This window comes from Hetaerina americana, unplaced genomic scaffold (assembly GCF_022747635.1).
Source record: "Hetaerina americana unplaced genomic scaffold, ioHetAmer1.1.p SCAF_17, whole genome shotgun sequence".
NCBI lineage: Eukaryota > Metazoa > Arthropoda > Insecta > Odonata > Calopterygidae > Hetaerina > Hetaerina americana.
In genome coordinates this window covers 7925997-7945290 of record NW_027286730.1, presented here as the reverse complement: position 1 = coordinate 7945290, position 19294 = coordinate 7925997, and the positions used below count along the sequence as shown (strand labels likewise).

The window sequence follows — 19294 nt, the reverse complement described above, 5'->3', positions numbered from 1 at the left end:
CCATACGAATTCAATATTTTTACGCTCAATTCAGTGAAATTGCAAGAAAAAGGAAAAAAAATATGTTTATAAGATGTCACAATGGCGAAAATACAGGTTACACGGCCTTATAAATTGGGGATTTTAAAATAGTTTTCTTGGAATCCCTTACCATAAGAATGCTTTATTTCTGGGTTGCGTAGCAAAAAAAATGCCATTCCTCTAACTCACTGAAATAATTGATTATACCGCTCGATATTTAAAATTAAACAAAAAATCAGTTTTAAAAATATCCATTCTGTACGTAATACCTTGGACTAACTTTTCATACGTACACGTCACCCACGTCTGAAAATATAAGTAATACACACAGAATAATTACCATTAATGATTGTTGGTTTGGACACGACTGGTCCGGTGTGGGCGGTTGAAAGGTACGCGCCTTTCACCCACCAACGATTCACCTTCAGGGGGATAAGAAATCCGCTGCTTTCCCCCAGAAAAGTGTGCGCGCTGACGGATAGAGAACGGCGTCAATCCCGAGGAAGTCACCTTCCATTTCCCAAACATGCATAGACTCATACACGCCTTTGACAACTTATAGCCTTACCTTCCGGACTCCGAGCCCATCACTCCCCTCTCTCCTCTCCTCATAACCCCTAAATCTATTTCCCCACTCCTCTACCTATGGCCCCCTCTCACGGGGAAATACGGCCCGATAAAAAAGACCACATGCCCGCACCCACAAACAGGCGCACAAAGGCCCATCCGGTCCTCAAAATCCATCCGAAACCCGCCTCCTTTCTCCCATCTCGCTCCTTCACAGCCCAGTTTCGGCATCCCCATCACCCGTCACAATCGAAAAAAATACAAACCTACACACACGCAGGCATAATGTAAATTTGAGTCGCGAAGGCGGAAAAAAATTCACAAAAACAACCATGAATACCTGCGTCCGCGCTAGGACAAATTTTCCTCATACGCTCTAGACGGTACCACCTACACTATCACAGAACCTCGCCAACCCCACACAAACAAGCACACCTCCGCTTCCTAGCTCCAAATCACGCTTGGCGTTAGGAAAGTGAGCAGAAATAGGAACTCACCCACCGCACCATCTGGAACAGGGTCGTGTTTTTTAGAGGGAAAGAGAGAGACGCCTGAAGGGGGCGCCGAATTTCGTATCATATACACACGTGAACGGATTTAAATAGCGTCTCCAACATTCACTCGCCTTCTGTCTCTCTTCTCTCTCCCTTACCTTCTCATCTCATCTCCATCTGTCGCTCAACACCCTGCTCTGAGTAGCGTCATTCCCACACTCCCGTGCAAATGCCGGCCGAAGAATGCGTTGACGCGCACGAGAGCGTATCTCAATGAATGTGCATGTTTGAGCATATAAATAAATAAATATACATACATATACAGGCATATACATTTATTTGTATATATTTATCACTTATTTATGTGAACACATTCAAACGCACAAATTAACGTAGAATTTTTTGGTGACCGTTCTTTTTGTTGTGGTTTTGCTAATGGAGTCTCCATCTATTAGTGAGTGAGGCTAGTTTGTAATTTTAGGAATTGTTTTAAGAATCTGTTGTTTTTTCGAAATTTAATGGTAGCTTCATACTTCGATAATAGTGGGAAGAAATTTATTTGAATTTTCTTTTTAAATATTCCGTACTTGATATCATACCCCCTATTATTTTCCAATACATTTTTCAAAATAAAGAAACATTGCGGCTGATATGCATATACTTGACACGTATTAATAATGTGAAATTTTTGAAAGTTTTTCAACTTGTTAGTGTGTGTATATATATATATATATATATATATATATATATATATATATATATATATATATATATATATATATATAGATTATACGGAAACACTCACACGAGCAGCACAATATTGGGACGGCACAATAGAACACAAATAGAATAGCAACATTTAAAAGGACACACACGGTAAATTGTTCGAGCTTTCGGCCTTCTCTGAGGCCTTCTTTAAGACGAGATATGGATTATTTCTTATAGATCAACTTAAACGTACGTAGGCACGAAAAAAGGCCATTCGCCATTCGCCTAAGAATAAGGCCATTCGCCTAATTGCGCCGATTAACTCTAGATTGTGTGCAAAAAGGGTGTGGAGCGTGAATCATAGAAGTAAGTTGGAAAGGGAGATATTACTTTGAGACTCGTAAAAATTGATTAAGAGGTGATTGATAAGTCCTAGCTAAGGTCACCAAATAGCAATATTAGGGCGGATCCATCTGCGGCTGTGACTCATTAATATCGTCAGGAGTTAATGATTTATACTGGTCTCATCCTGGCGACAAGAAGTGCAGCACGTATGTTATCACCAATGTTGAATTCTTTGATAGTTTCTCGTGATGATCTAATTGTAATGCAGCAAAAGTTTGATTTCTGTAACACCAATTTAATAACGTGCAGTACCAGCCCGTTTATAGTGCTTTTAATAACCCTAAGTTATATGATTATAAATGTTAATATATATATTTATTATTATCAATAAATGATGATTATTTAACGTACATTAAATGTACTTCATTCTAATTGAGAAACAAAAAATCTTGCAAAGTTTTACAAGATATTTAAACTAAAATAGCGGGATGTAAGCAATTCGTTTTTTAACTTCTGAGAACGAATTAACGGGGGGTGCATGAGTGAGAAATGACGACCTCCATGTGATGGTTATTAGGAACTGATAAATTTTCTAATAAAGGAAGCAAGATAACATATTTATCGAAGAGGATTTAACAAATTTTTAGTTGATTTGCAACTTGTGAATGGAAACTAAACATTTTCCTCTATAATTTGACATATTTCCTTCCCAGTAGCCAGATTTTCTTTCACCATATGTCCTTCCCTAACGATGAGCTCCCTTGTTTTTACCCTCTTTTACTCACCAGGCATGACAGTAGGTGAAACCATCAGAAGATTGACGCAGGCAGCCCCTGTTCCGTGGCCAAAGAGGGTTACATTGGTCGGATCACCGCCGAAGAGTGCGATGTTGTTTTGAATCCAATGAAGTGCTGCTATTTGGTCCATGAGCCCATAGTTAGCCACCCTGGCACGCAGGTGAGGGGCTGCATTGGCATTCAGAAAACCTTGGAAGTTTAGAAGAGAAATAGGACAGATTAGGGAATTGAGTACAAAACTAAGTATACATACATTTATGTATCTCTTGTCACAGATATTTTTGCATCCTTAACCCACATATAATTTCATAATAATCGGCAGAAGATTGCAACGGAGGCTTTGATTGATCTCTGAGAACATGTTCAATGTAAAATGCAAAGGAGTCACCCTTCGCCAAGAAAAATTAATTTTTATTTTATTTAAGAGTTGCGTTGCAATTTGGCGATTGTCCTGGTGGCCACGGTCAAGTTTGGTTAATGATAACTCTTACAACGAAAAATACATGCGTACACCCACTAGAAAAACAGATAAGAGATAAAACATTCTTACATACAATAACACTTCCACATCACATACAAACAAACTTCCACATCACACACAAAATGCCGTCCACATCACGTACAAACAATATTTTAATAACTATAATGAAGTTCATCACCTAGTGGCTGCTTTACATTTATTCTTAAAACTCCTAAAATTGGATGGAAAGGGCACAAACAAACCTCCAGGCAGCTGGTTCCAATCAGTAATATTTCTATTTAAAAAAGAGTATTTTTTCTTATTTGTTTTCTGCGTCCTTATTTTTATTTTGAAACTATGGCCTTTTTACCCTTAAAGGTGGGCTTTTCTATCTCTTTCCATAAATCTTCTCACGCTTCGTCCTTTTTAATAATTCTATACATCGCGCCTAACCTACTCCTTTTTCTTCTATTTTACAAACTCTCCCATTTCAGTAGTATAATATTTCTGTGACACTCTGTTTAACTGGTTCATATGCGTATAGCAAAAAATCCAGATATTTTTGTTCAATAAATTTTGATCGATTTCATGAAGTTTCAAAAAGGAGCACATATTATTGCTTCATATAGAATTGAACCTGAGGAAGTCCTAAGGAAGAGTAATATTTTGTAGAATCCCAATCGCCTCCATGACGATTGGGAAAATCTAAAATGATGACATTTGGAAATATGACAACATTTGCAAAACCACCTAAGTTAAAGTAATAACCTCGACTAGTCAACTAGGACTTTCTCATTAAGATTTATACCTTCTCAATATTATTCGCATTTTCTGTAGCTACCTAACAATTACAATTAACTTTCCCGGGGCAAACCGTTTACGGTCTAAGTAAACGGAACGCGCACACAAAACACAGATTACTAGGGTCGAATTTGCCTCGTTAATGGCCGACTGCAGCCAAGCGGACACAACCCGAAAGGGACGTAATCAACTTTAAGACATATTCAACAGCGGCGTAGCAAGTTATCAAATATTACCTCAAAAGCCTCCCGGAAATTCATTTCCTCTGTCTGGGAAATGAATTCCAAATGCTCTCGCAAATGATTTCCTACCCCCTCGCTCGGAGATCCCACATGGGAGCTGAAAAATGCAGCATGGCGCATTCCGAGCGAGACACGAATAAAGCGTGCCGTAAAGAGCTTTGAATGGGGGGTATGATGGGTGAGGAGTGAGGAGGGAAGAGAAGAGGCGGGTGTATGGAATCATTTTGGTGCTATTCCAAGGCACTGAATCACCAACGCGATGGCAATGCGAGCGAGGGAAAATGATTGGGACCTTTTCAGGGATCTCGAAGGAACTGCATTTTCTCATTCAGCCTCGAGACGACGTAGCTGAGCGTCGCATGTGAGAAGATGGGAAAAGGGCGTAGAGAACCCGCGGCATCCTCTCCTTTGCCCTCCGCTGAGTGCCACGTATGCACGCGTACAGGGATTGTAGTGATGAGCAAAGCTGGAAGGCTGACAACGACGCCGAACCCCGGGGCGGTCTGAGCAGGGTCGAAGAAATGATTCCCCACGGAGGCGGAGGGGAAGGGTTGACAGGTCAAAGGAGGAAAGCTGAAAGAGCTGGATAAATGCGATGAAGGCGATGAAGGAGCCATCTATTGCCCCACACTCCACTCTGAGCCCCCTACGGAAACCAGTATGGGGTTGAAAAACGTTGGTGCAAAGGGGTTTTTGACATTGAATCCTAACAATAGGAGAGCGAAAGGTTAAACTCCAACACTCACAGGTGGAAGAATCCAAGGCACATGCTGTGGTACTAAGGAGTGCTTCGATATTTTTAAATACATGGATTTAACGGTCTCTTTTTATGGTTCCGAAATACACCACTAAACAAAAGTAGAATGAGAAGACTCTGTTAAAGTATCTGCATTGACACTATTGGCAGGGCCCTATTTGGTGAAATTAATACTTAGTTTCCTTGGGCAAGCCATCTGAATGAGTGAGATTGGACGTCATAAATCATGGGAAAGAAATAATTTAGCGAACGAATTTCATGGGCTCCGTTAAAATTTTAAATGAATCGAAGAGTTCATTTATTTTTACCGGCATTTTAAGCTCTAATTATGAAAAATAATTTTCAATGGATTGTATTTTGGTATTGAAATATTAGTGTATTAATAATTTCTTGAAAGAAAACACGACCAAATAATGCATTGTATAAGTTTAATTAGGAAATTATGATGTAAAATTGATGACATTTATGATTCTAAAATGAAATAGTGCAAGATGACATTGACAGAGCAATAAACACGGAACAAAAATTAACAATTTTTGAACAGTCCTTTTGAGCATAGAAATGATTAGAAGTGTGTGTGGAATTAAAAACATACTTATTAAATTTCAATAGAATACAGCTCTGTTGGGAAGGCATTAATCAAGTTTGAAAACAAAAGGTTTTTAAAATTATAAACCGCTCATCTAACAATGAAACATGATGAATGCTTAGAGCTATGAAACGATTTACAACGTACCTACCTAATTATTAATCAGTAATATTGCATGGCATCCTATATTTCACTCGAAATAAAACCATAAAAAAATAATTTTCTGAAAATTACGCTTATTAATATTGGTTTCTTTTATTAATGTAGATAATTTGAAATTTGCAAATTGGTATTTGACATAATTTTTTGAAACAATTAAATAAAAAGTATTCACCCTAATGTTGGCATTGATAGCATTCATTAAGAGCTCAATAAAATCAGTGCATTGGGAGAGTAATAATGTGCTTTTTATTCTGAAAATCACATCACGAGGTATCTATCAGCAGCAAATGAAAAAACTCCGCTAGTTGTTTAAAGCCCTTTGTATGGGTACAGAAGATTTAATTTTCTATACATGATTTTCAGGCTTCGAATACTAGGATTGAATCCTCCCCTCTACATTAACGTTGACCAACTCGTGCGTAAATTTTAAATAAAACAATTACTTCATCGTATTTCTGTCGTGTCTAACCTTCCATAGAATACTACTACGCTTGTATTTTTACTTGAAAATCAAATGATATAATTTCGTAACTGTGATTACGCCACCCAAAACTCCACACTTGGTACATTTACTATAACAATATTTAATAGATATTTTCATTAGTTTTGAGTCATTTACTGGAGCATTATGAGAAAAACGCGCTTAATATAAACCATAAGAAAAATAAAGTTTTTAAATTTTCAAAGAATTTTTCATACTTGGGCACAGAATGGCAGGTACGTTGCATAAAAAAGTGAAACAATATATTAGTGAAGACTTAGGTATGTAGCGTATTGCTGTATGCATCCAAGACTTGTACTTTTAGGCAAAAGAATAAAAGTGGACTCAGAGGCTCTTGAGATTTGAATACGGCGAGAAGCCGAGAATGTTAGGTGCCAGGAGAGATCAAAAGAAGAAAGAAAAAGTGGGTCAAATAACTATTTTGAGGTTGCTGGACATTAAATGCCATAATTGACGGGAGACTCTTAGGTGAACGGGGTGGAGGACGGAAGAAATTAGGCCTTGAAAATATGAAGGCAGGGAAGTAAGCCTCAAAGTACTGAAAAAAATGGCCAGCAAGAGAAAGTTTATATGGTCACCTAGTACCTTATAGCTGTCGGGGACTATGTGCGCCTATTTGATTGATTCATCTGTTTCAGTAAATTATTTTACGAGGGAAATAGTATACAAAAAGTAAATATTTTAGTATAATGAAATTAAATTCGTCTTGATGTATAATAAACAAGTAGGATAATTATACAGCTACCAGTGATTCATGTATCCATAGTTGCTTTAGTGGCATCCTTAGTCCTCACTCATGACCCTCTTAACTCGGCCGAAACCCAGAAGTGAGAATTCAAAAGCTCTCTCATAATAGCATAAGCCAAGCCGAACACCTTCTGATGAAACTCGAGACAGGTGGGAAAAAACGTCATTCAATTTCAGGAGAGAACGACACTGACTTTCGTTACCTCAAGGAAGTGAAGGTAAAACCCAGTCATTGGATTCGAGATATCAGAAAAAGAAAGCAAATGAAGCAAAAATAGTTATAATACGCATTTATCAAAAGCAGTACTTATTTCTACAGACGAAATGTTCAAATTTGTAACCAATAAAGCCCACTGCGAGGGTTAATAACATTCCATGGAATAAAAAAATATAGTACATAACAGAAATGTTTAATGTTTAAATGAATTGAGCCGATTAGAGGCATATTAACTATGCTATTTGCAAAAATCTAAGCGCTTTCTTTCGGAGTGGTGCGTAAATTGAGGTTGGTACGAGGGTCATCCGGAAAGTAGTACCCGTTCGTGCCGCATGAAGTGCTGACGACGCGAGTAGCCGCTGGACGAGGTCAGATAGCTTCAGTGGCTTGTCTGCCTTCTCTGAGCCAAGTTGCGTGACGCTAGCATTGCCTGTGTTGTTTCTGTGATTGTTTACAATGTTTAAAAAAATTGAGAACGCCGCCAGTTGTGAAGTGAGGGCAGTGATTAAATTCCTCAATGCAAGAAACGTTCGCCCATGTGATATTCATCGCCAATTAAAGGAGGTGTATGGAGACAATGTAATGGACGAGTCGTCTGTTCGGCGGTGGTGTCGCAACTTCAACATGGGGAGGGGGAACACACACGACGATGAGCGTTCGGAGAGACCGTCTGTCATTACAGACCAACTGGTGAGCTCAGTTGACGAATTCGTGAGGAACGATCGGCGCGTCACAATTGATGACATCTGTGAGCATTTTCCCAATGTTTCTCGAACAATTGTTCATGAAATTGTTAAACACCATCTGCATTATGCAAAAATTTGTGCAAGATGGGTCCCTCGCGTATCTCAATGAGCTGGCGGCGAAGGACTATGCAGCAGGAATACAGAAACTTGTCACACGTTATGACAAATGCCTTAATTTGCTTGGAGATTATGTTGAGAAGTAGTTTAAAGTATCCTCTTTCAAATAAAATTTTTTATGTTTGTTAATATTTACTTTTGTGTCTTTATTTCACGAACGGGTACTACTTTCCGGATGACCCTCGTATTTTGGTTTACCAACTGGTTTTTAAGTAATCTAAATTAATTTAAAAATCTTCGATATCAACAGATGAAACAATGCATTTGGGAGTAAAAAGGGAGAAAGTTTTATTCTGGTACCCCATACGTAGAGTTAAATTACATAAAACGGCATAGTGTTGCTCTGAATTTTAACTAAAATATTTCGTATATACCTAGGAGAGTTTCTCTGGAATTCACTTACAGCTGGTTAGCGTAACAATGGTATCCGTTTATGATCTGATTACTCACTAATTTCATACAAGATTAATTCAATTCAAGGCAGAAAACCTATCCGACACGACAAAAGGAGCAAGGGAAGAATTGAACGATGCAAGAAAATAATCACTAGAAGACGGGACATGTTAATGATGGCTAATAAATGCATGGCGCATATTAAAAGTGCAATGCAATTAATACATGGAAATGATTGTTCAAGAATATAATGATTTTTTGTTTTCATAAATTATGTTCGAGGCTTGCTGTCTAACTGAATTAAACTAAAGCTAAAATTACGGGTTTGCTTTTTCTTGGGACGATAGTAAATTGCTGAAAAGCTCACTACCACAGAAATAACATTCAAACGATTCCACTACATTTAAAAAATAATAAACTCTGTTAATTGAATTCATATTTTTGGCATTCTATTCACTGAGGAGTTTCACGCTTGCCAGAATTGATATTTTATTCTATAATGGATTCAACCTTTCACTGTGGCTTCCACACGGAGAGGAAGAAATTTTGGGAAACGGTGCACATGACCCTTGGGGATTCCTTTGGCTTTGAAAGAACATTTGACTCGGGGTTGATGATATCTACGATGGAGCGATAGAGAAAAGGGGTCGCGTTTCATTACCCGTCCCATAAGTTCTATAAACGAAATCCTTCCCATTCATGAAAAGCTAGGACGGGCTCATGAATTTACATTTTTCTCCACTACAGTTGGATATGCACACATGAAAACATTGATCATGAAAAGCATTTATCACTAATTAAAAGAACGATTTTTTTTAAACAAAATATTTCAACCAGAGAAGCTAGATTAGACCACTAAATAGAACATAGGAGTACGATCTAATTTGTACCACACGCTAACTATGTTGAAGAGGGAAACGCGCTCGGTGAAACAAGTAACAAGTTCAGTGACGCGTTTTGGAAGCACTGCAAAAAAAACAACAGGGTCTTTCATTGCGATTCAACGAATTCAGACGTTGGCACACTATTTTTTGTTCAAATGCCATAAGACTCGAAAGCTGTTCACACAAAACTTTGTCATATTGGCACTACTGACAATTATTTTTGAAAACATAATTGAGTGGAATAGCAACGGTATATTTTTCGCAGCAATTTTGTAGTAAATATGACTTTTTATACATGAAAATGGTACTGCTTTCAAAACCAATAAATCGTCAGCTGTGTCGATAATTTCTCTAAATCTACTCTAAGAGTTTTATGGAATATATGTTTTAAGAATTTAATCATATATATATATAAATATACTCATTTATATAGTAACAGATATAAGGAAAAGGGATAGGAACACACATAAAGGACGAACACAATGAAGGTAGGGAAGGCGGAATCGAACGGATCACAAGAGTAAAAATATTTCCTTGACCGGGACTCGAACACCGGATCTTTCCACTTGCCGAGCGGATGCTCTTAACCAATATATATATATATATATATATATATATATATATATATATATATATATATATATATATATATATATATATATATATAATATCTTTGAAATGGAACGCTCTTCGGCGACACACAAATATATAAAAAACACAGATGTAGATTTTTAGAATATAGAGACACAAAGAAAGGACACTCACAATTTGTTATTTTACGTTTCGACAGCACGGCTGTCGTCTTCAGAATTTTGAAGACGACAGCCGTGCTGTCGAAACGTAAAATAACAAATTGTGAGTGTCCTTTCTTTGTGTCTCTATATTCTAAAAATCTACATCTGTGTTTTTTATATATTTGTATATATATATATATATATATATATATATATATATATATATATATATATATATATATATATATATATATATATATGCGGTGAAGTCTTCGTGGGTTGAATTTGGGATTCAGTTGTCAACGTATCGATATCATACTCCGTTATCATCCTCAGAGCGTCTACTTGAGATTCGCCTGAAGCGCTATACTACTTCATTTGTTTTCATTTTTGTCCATTTTACTTCTCCCAAAATTTCGCAGAGAAAATGTTTGGTGTCAAGAAAAAATGGCGCGTTCACTCAAAGATATTTGGCATTTTTCATGCGTTTCTCTCGAATGCAATGAGCGTGAGTCTTTATTTACTAACGAATAATGCTGGAAAGTACCGAAGTACCAGTAAGAGATAGCTATTACCAAGACGCACGATTTTGTGGAACCAGTCAAAGGAGGGAATGAACCATAATTATTTGGATGTGCCTCTGGCAATAGGTTACTTGTCAGAAAGGCCGATATTGCGACCAGCTTTTAATATTTTTACTCTGAAATAATTCGCGTTTGACTGGGAAACCATAGCCGGAACTGGGAAAGGAACTGGCCCCCCTATCCTGATGTGTGAATTTCACACCCCGTCGAGCTGAGAACTGGGTGAACTCTACCATCACCTACTAAACCGAGCTTCAGGTTGATTACTGTGTTTATGGTTTTTTATATATGTACACACCCACATACACATACTCTGACAGGTTTGTTTCCTCCCTACTTTGAAGGGGCCCGAAAAGCTGAATGAATCCTTACGTGAACACCTTATATTAGGAATCGCTCACCAAGAATTGGAGAAAGACTCGATCCGATAGCACCCTCATCGCAATGAGTGCCCAATCGCTGAAAGAGGAATTTAAGAAATAAGAATAATCAAAAAGTTGCTGAAATCCTTTCTTATTCCACACTTCCTTCCCTCTCCCCGACTACTCAAATATGATGAATTTCACGCGAAGAAATATTATATAGCGTTTACATTTCCCCATCTACGACCATAGATTTATAATTTTAGATTATTTTAAAAGAGAAATCTATTACGCATGAGCTTCTAAACCGCAGCGTTAAAACCATTACCACTTATCAGTTGCCTCACTTTATACGTGCCACTTAAGCAGGCCCTGCCATGGTGAAATGCTTTGTTTTTTCTATGATGACTTAAAACGACTAGTGGCAGCCCCTCGATATCTTTTAGCACTGACGTTTTTCTCATGCTCATCGACTGCATGTAAAACCTCATCTAACATCTACATAATGCCACGCGAGCCACCGCAAGGGCGTGTGGCGGGGGTGTTAGGTGACCAACAGTAGTAAAAAGGAACAATAGCACTTGCAAAAAAACAACATGGAACATTACACCCACAGCAGCGCACAAACTCATGCAAAAATCCCTTCATCCAACACTCATGAAAACACAGATACGGCAATCACATATACAAAACCACTTGACTAACCGTGGCCTTCCCAAAGGAAGTTAGCATGGAGCTGCTCTGCAAAAGAGTAAGTCGAAGGAATACGGGAGACATGGCGCGTTCAACTTAAGAAGATTGGAGTTTTGTCCCTAGCGACTCTCCGGATCCTCCAGAAGCGAAACTGGAAGAAGCTGTCCTCATATGACGCTTATTGACCGGCAGTATGATTTGAGTACAATAGGTTGCCTTCCGGATGAAACTCTCGACTTCCAAAGGCATGAACGGTTGGGTTCATCTTTCAGAGAAAAGATTTCAAACTTCTGCGCAATAGAGGAAGAGTTTATATTATTGGGACGTACATTAAATGTTGAGACTAAAAAATTATTCGTAAACTTACAAAGCTTATTACAACTTAAAATACAGTCAAGCCAAAATATTTTAACTCTATCTATTCAGTTTTAACAAATTAAAACTTAATAAAAATGTCGGATACGGAATAATTCAAATAGCCTCAAAATGCTATTTAAATAAATCAAAAATGCAGTAAAAATATCCTTGAGGACTATAATAATAATAATAATAATATCAATACTACCTGCAATAATGAAAAATATTATGCATATAAAGTAGATATTTCAACGCAGTAGCTTCTAATATTGTTCGTTTATCATTATTTTAATATATTTAACGGCCAAAAAGGTTTCTTAATATACACTTAAAAAAATACGCCACAATATCCAAGTTTCACTTTCAAAAATTAATTTAATCTAAAATTATCTCTCTTTCAGCTTTTTGAGGAAATTGTATCTTATGACAATATAATACTAACAAAGTTTTCCTAAAATTATCTTCCCATCCGCACCCCCTCCACCTCTTCCTTTCTTGGTCAAACACGAAATTTCCATTAGTTTTACTTGATGATTTTTACCTGGTCTTAAATTATAACGAAGAATGGACCAAAAGTAAAGTCAATGAACGAAACGCTTCTGAGTCTAATTGAATAAAAAATATATGCATAAATCCAAGGATGTGCACCTCTAACAATTGTACCATAATAATAAAGGTCAGTTCAAAAACGCCAATAGAAAAATTTAACGAGGGGAACATGAATAGAAAACATGAAGCGGTTTCAAAGAAAAATATTCAAGACGGAAGAGAAAAAACGAAACTTTTTTGAAGTCGTTATTCATTTTTTAATCCAGACATATTACCTCTGGCCAAACGAACCTTCCGAATGCCAACTGATGAAATGAAGCATCAATTTAGCGTCATAAAATATTTTTATATTTGCTCGCTTAGAATTGAAACGTATACTACCAAGACGGGGAACTATAAACCTGAATTTTCTTTGGCTATTAAGATTACAAAGTTAACTGATGAAACCACTATTTTTCACAATCCACAATAATATATTCCAATTCTATTTCGCTTATTTCACATAATTACTTAAAAGGTACCCGTTTCCAAAATGTTTACGAATGAATGTATGCCAGATAAAAATAAAGCCAAAAGGATCATGAGAGAGGAAAGAAGAAAGGTGAATGCTAAATGTATAAAATCTAACATACTCTATATGAGGAACCTAATTTTTCTATTTTAAACCCGAATGAAAAGGCTTTCGTCGACTTTGAGTTTTCAAGAATCTTTCGGCCTCAACTCAAACTCCTAAAATTGTCCTGGCAAGAAGATTTTAATATGTTTCTGGATATCTAGCTCACCATCAATTTTTCGCATGTTACCTTTTGACCTTTAATGTTAAAGCCGCATCTTTCTATACCCTGAAGCATTTATCCTAAAACTCATGAAATGGAGACTGGAAAGATAAAAATAATTCAAAGACATGTAGGAAACGTATTGAAATAAACTTTTAGGTAAGACATACAAATTTATCGACGACATTGAACGAGGTGGAGTCGGACACAAGGAATTTGCTATGCATGGAAAACTTCCTCTCCCTATGTATTCTCGTGCCTACTTTGTTCCAACCTTGAGGCGTTCCATAAGAGCGTTTTTGATCGCAAGGATATTTTTAGCGACCCATCCCTCCAGTTAGCCAAGGGCTGGGCACAGGGATACCTGGAATAAGTTGTGTGTGAGAATGAAGGCAGTGTGTGCTTTTCAGGGTGCGAGAGTTGGGGTGGATTGTGTGGATAAGGGAGATAGGGGCTCATGGTTGCCCATGGAGCAGCATTTGAGGAAGTACTTTGAGGAGAGGGTGCAAGGAACGACTGGAAAAGGGTAGGAGCGTCTGGGGAGAAGATGGAAGGAAGAAGCGAGGAGTGTGGCGTGGGCGAGCCAAAGAAAGAGGAAACGTCGGCGTTGGCCTACGTAGAACTTCGAGATAATACCAGATTTCTAGTAACATTGCAAAGCTTGTGAAATATTACCATTCTGTGCGTTATAAAAATACTAATCTATGCTGTGTTTTACTGTGTGGCACCGCAAAGGACTGGGACGGGAAAGACTGACCATCACATATCATTTATACATTTAAGCTTCCATCTGCTGTTTGCAAGAAGCAGCAGAGTAAGTGATCATATTTTCAAAATTAACTAAGTAAACGAAATGTGAGTCATGTGCGTTTGAAATTACAGCTATCACTTATTGATTACAAAAATAAATTTGATATCAATATTACAATTTTAAATTTTCTACTTTCACTCCATGGGTTAAATGGAAAGAGGGGCCATTAGGTCTCAATTTTGCCCAAATAAAGACCTCTATCTATCTATCTATCCAAATTTATTTTTGGGTACCTGTGAGGGACTTAAAATTCAATGTCCAGCCAAACTTAATATATATTTTCAATGTTGCTATAGTATCTTTTCTTCAATGATATAGTATAGTGCTATAGTATCTTTTCTTCAACCAAAAAGCACTGTCGTAATATTCTTCACCTACCATGGGAAGTGATCCTATCCCACCCCTTCTATCTCATTTTTAAACTTTTGTTTTACCAATAAATTTCCTATTTCGATTATCACCAAATGACGAGAATAGATGATGGAGAAGAGTGTGTACATTGGGTCATCAACGTTTACACATTACACATTTAAAATGAGATGAAGCGGATAAATAGGGGAGGTGAATGCCAAATCAACGATGTGTGAAATGCCCTCTAATTGCTCAGCCTTTCTAAGTTAATGCGACTTGATTGTGGGTAAAATTCTGCAATTCCGATATAGAATGAGGTATCGTCCATTTAGGCTGTGGTGCTGACACTTGAAACTTTCTTGTGATATTTAATTTGAATATCGGACTCCCATGTTCATATTCGTCCGCCATTCAATCATAATTCCCGAGCTAGGAGACGCAAACCATGAGATAGGAGGGTGAGTGTGGTAGGGAAAAGAAACCTTGCCTCCCGCAAAAAGGAGGGGGGAGGAGACAATCTCTTTTTTCTCGTTTGCTCCTTCGAGGGCAGAGGGGGGAGGGATTTGGAGGGAAACGAGAGCTATCCTTCCCCGGCATGCGGCAACGAACGATTGCTCACACACGCACGGGTTCGGCCAACACGTGGAGCATTGGAGAGGAAGAGGAAGGTGGTCCGGCTGCTTGGTGGTGGTGGGTGGACGGGCGGCAACGTATTTTTGTGTAGGAGAGGAGAATAGGAAAGGGGACGGAGGAGGGAGGAAAAATGATAAGAAGAGAAGCAGGGGGAAGAGACGAGGGTCGCGAAATGGGGCTCGGGGGATGAGAATGGAAAAGGCGTCCTCAGCAGCAGGAATCTTAGGAGTGGAAAAGGGGAGAGACAAGAGTCGTGAATGAGGCCGCATCCTACCCCAACGTGATCATTTACGGTGCACGGTTCCGTATAAATATTGTATGTATGGAACACAATCCCCAACGCTCGGCTGTTTTAAAATCTATTAATATTTACGCAAGCACACAGAGCGGATAGCAATATATGCACATTCTTTATTTCTCAACTTTCTTGTTCGAGCAGGCCTTATGCTAGGTAATGGAATACAGTAGACTACTTCTTATCAGAACTCTCATCCTCCAACCAACGTGACGTCTCCCGCAGTGTCGATTTTTTCAGTGATGAATTATAAAAAACTATGAAACTATTTTATCGGTGTTTTACCAGAGTGAACTGAAAACTTACTGAGCTGATAATGATAATTGCAATTTTTTTAAAAAGTTTTATTTTTCAAAATTCATAATTACCTTGAAAATTTAATAAATTTCATTCAGTCGTGTTCCAGTGTCATTACCTCAACTTGGTTATGTTATTCTGTAAGTGCTACAAAGTACTCGTCTGCAGCCGCAATCGCATCTTGATTGGACGAAAAACGTTGACCAACGAGGAAACATTTTGAGTTTTTGGGAAGAGGTGGAAGTGCGAGGGAGCCAAATCCAGGGAGTAGAGTCGATGTTCTAGGAAGTGCACATCTCTCAATTTTTCTATCCCCAAGACATTTTTGTGGGCACATGCATTCTCCTGATAGAAAACGATTTTTTTCATATACAATCCGGGCCTGATTCAGCGAATGTTTGCATCCAGTTTCGTTATAAGGTAATAATATTACTCCTCAGTCATTTTTAAATCTTTTTCAAGACAATAAAGAAACAGAATTTTTTTTGAATCCCAAAAAAACTGTCACCATGACCTTTCCCGCTGATAGCACCGTCTTCTCCCTCTTTCGAGCCGAAGAACCGGTCTCCATCTGCCTCATGGATTGTTAATGAATAAGAATTACTTAATTTTTCCACACAATCTTTTATTTTTACCTTTACATTCACATCTAACCTAGCCTATATTTCTATGTGATTTTTTCCCCTATTTATGCAAACATTTTTAAGCGCCCAATCCTTACTGTCTTAGCGAGATTAGTCCCCAAAAAAACCAAAAAATATTTTCAGATCAATATATTACTTAAATTAGAATTTGAATGGCCTTTAAACATATATATATATATATATATATATATATATATATATATATATATATATATATATATATATATATATATATTCCTTACTGAGTGAAGTTAAGGTATTTTTAAGACTATAGGACTAACGAGCATAATCTAATAAGGACTACTTTTAATGCCAAAATTTTCGTTTCAATAAGTGGTTTCTTTCAGCTGATAGTATGAATGAGTAAGAGCAACCATAACGTGCAACAGTTTTTGCGCAGTGAAAAATATGCTCGGTATTTCCTTTGGATGCGTTATAAATAGTCTTTTGACTGGTCATTCAAACGGGTGTACGCGGCCTTTCAACATCGGCGATGAAGTTTACCTGAAAGGGTATTTAAAAAAAATAAAGCCCAGCAGCACTGGATTCAAAATAAAATAACAGTTAAATTTTTACAAAACGTATGCGCACGGATACGATATAAGATATCTTTGTCAAGTTGCACCATATATTCCAGTTTGTATTAGAAAATGTTTTGAGACACAATAAAACAAATGAATGGAACTTGCCAAACATTCGTGGGAACGTTAAATAAACAAAAGAGGGGTCTTTCGGTTAACCCTGATAGCTGCATATATTCCTCTGTTTACGAAATGTTTAGCAATAGATGAGACAAATGGTAGTCATGTTTACTATATTTATTTTAAAATGTTGACCTCATTTATAGTAGCATAAAAATCTTAAATAATAATAGGCATTCTGTGGAAAAAAATATAACTTGCATCTTGCAAATAAGTTTTTTTCGTGTTAGATTTCCCCTCATGAAATGTCTCTGCTTTTGCGAAGGCCTTGAAGATGCCAAATGGGTAAGTCCTAAAGGCATTATAGTCTCTTTTAGAGAAAGACATTGAAAAACAATCAATTGTAATTCACATTTTTGTGAGCATGAGTTTTTAAGAGAGCCTTTTATATTGGTTGAAATAATCTACCAGGTAAACAAGTTTTAGGAGCCATAGACCACAATTAAAACTGCAATTTCCATAATCAAGTTACTGAAAAATCATTGGATCAAAATGAGTTAATCTGAGCTAAAGGATATGGGAACTTATAATAATTTTGTTGCCATAATGCCCATAATTTTACATGAAGTGAATTTTTGATTGCATTAATTATATTCGCTTACCAAAGATTTAGTAAAATATTTATTGCGTAATGACTTAGATGAAAAAGGGTCCGTGATTTATTTCTATGCTACTGATATTTAAACATTAATTACTACGCACAGTCTCTATGGTTTTATTGTCCATTTTTCATTGGGTTTTGATAATGCAGGTTACTTAAATCTCATTTAAAGGCTATTGAATTAAAAACATATCGACATTTGAAAGATTACGATTCCAACTTGAGTAATGTAGCTAAAAATTATGCAAATAAAATTTCTATTGTCTAAATGCCATTGAAATCAGTTATTATATTACATTAATTTCTAGTTGAATGTATAATTATCATAAGAAGTGATACCTTCAAACATTTGTTCATTTCAGCTCTATATTGTTCTATTCTCACCTAATAATATTACTAATTTTGAACTTTTTACTTTTTTAATTCTCAGTAGCTCCTTGAGATAACTACTTTTTGCCTTCAAATCGACAAGGTACACCTTGTAGCCTTTCCATCGATACGATATCCTAAGTTTCTTAATGACATATATGTACTTAGTCGATTCATTTTTACCATTGTTATAAGTAATCAGGTGCATGTTTTAATGATATCTACGGTGATAACGTAATTGTAACTAAGTTAAAACCTAATAATTCAATGGATGAATGATGACTCTAATATATAAGAAACAGAAAATTCTCATCAGTTATTAGAAGCACATTAAAACTCATAGCATATAATTAGAAATTAATTTTCATAATGGCAACATATTAAAAAATAACACAAATCATTGCTTTTACATTATTTTTCCATTCTGGTAATATACTACGCATCATCACCTTTTCATAGCAGCAATAGGAAAATACACACACGGGCAAATTTGAATCATAGTACGCAATAACTCATTTTATAAGGTATATTTAGCTAATGATCCAATGGATATAAAATTCAAATCTCAGAAACATGATTAGATTTATGGATTAGGGTTTTTCATTTGGTTTCTTGTATGATTAATTATTCTTAGTAGTATATATAGGAGGTGACCGACAATTGTGGTCATTGACGCCATTAGGGATGGATCGAAAAGGAATGGTGGAGAGAAACCCAGCGTCGACATTAGCCAACTCCCGTCGAAAGCTGCCAAGGGGTCCGCAGTTTAACATCCCATCCGACGGACGTCGTACTCACGCAAAGTGCTCTCCACAAAGAACCTCAAAAAGGGACCAAGATGTTGCTGTAAAATTATTTTTAGCCTCCAGGATTTGAACCTGGACTCCCTCGGTGGGAAGCAAGTACGTTAGCCACCGCATTATCCCGATCTCCTCGCAAAAAATATCGCGATGTATTTTTATTTTTATTCAAACAGTTGTTTTACATA

At 37.0% G+C, this 19294-nt stretch overlaps 1 protein-coding gene across 1 annotated transcript in view; it reads right to left on the bottom strand.

The window, feature by feature from the left end:
- LOC139687159 (neuroligin 4-like) overlaps positions 1 to 19294 on the bottom strand; it is a 409782-nt gene that overhangs the window by 9849 nt on the left and 380639 nt on the right. Inside the window, exon 4 of the mRNA XM_071584292.1 lies at positions 2921 to 3121. Within this exon, the coding sequence (XP_071440393.1) occupies positions 2921 to 3121 (201 nt within the window). The remainder of the gene's footprint in view (positions 1 to 2920; positions 3122 to 19294) is intronic.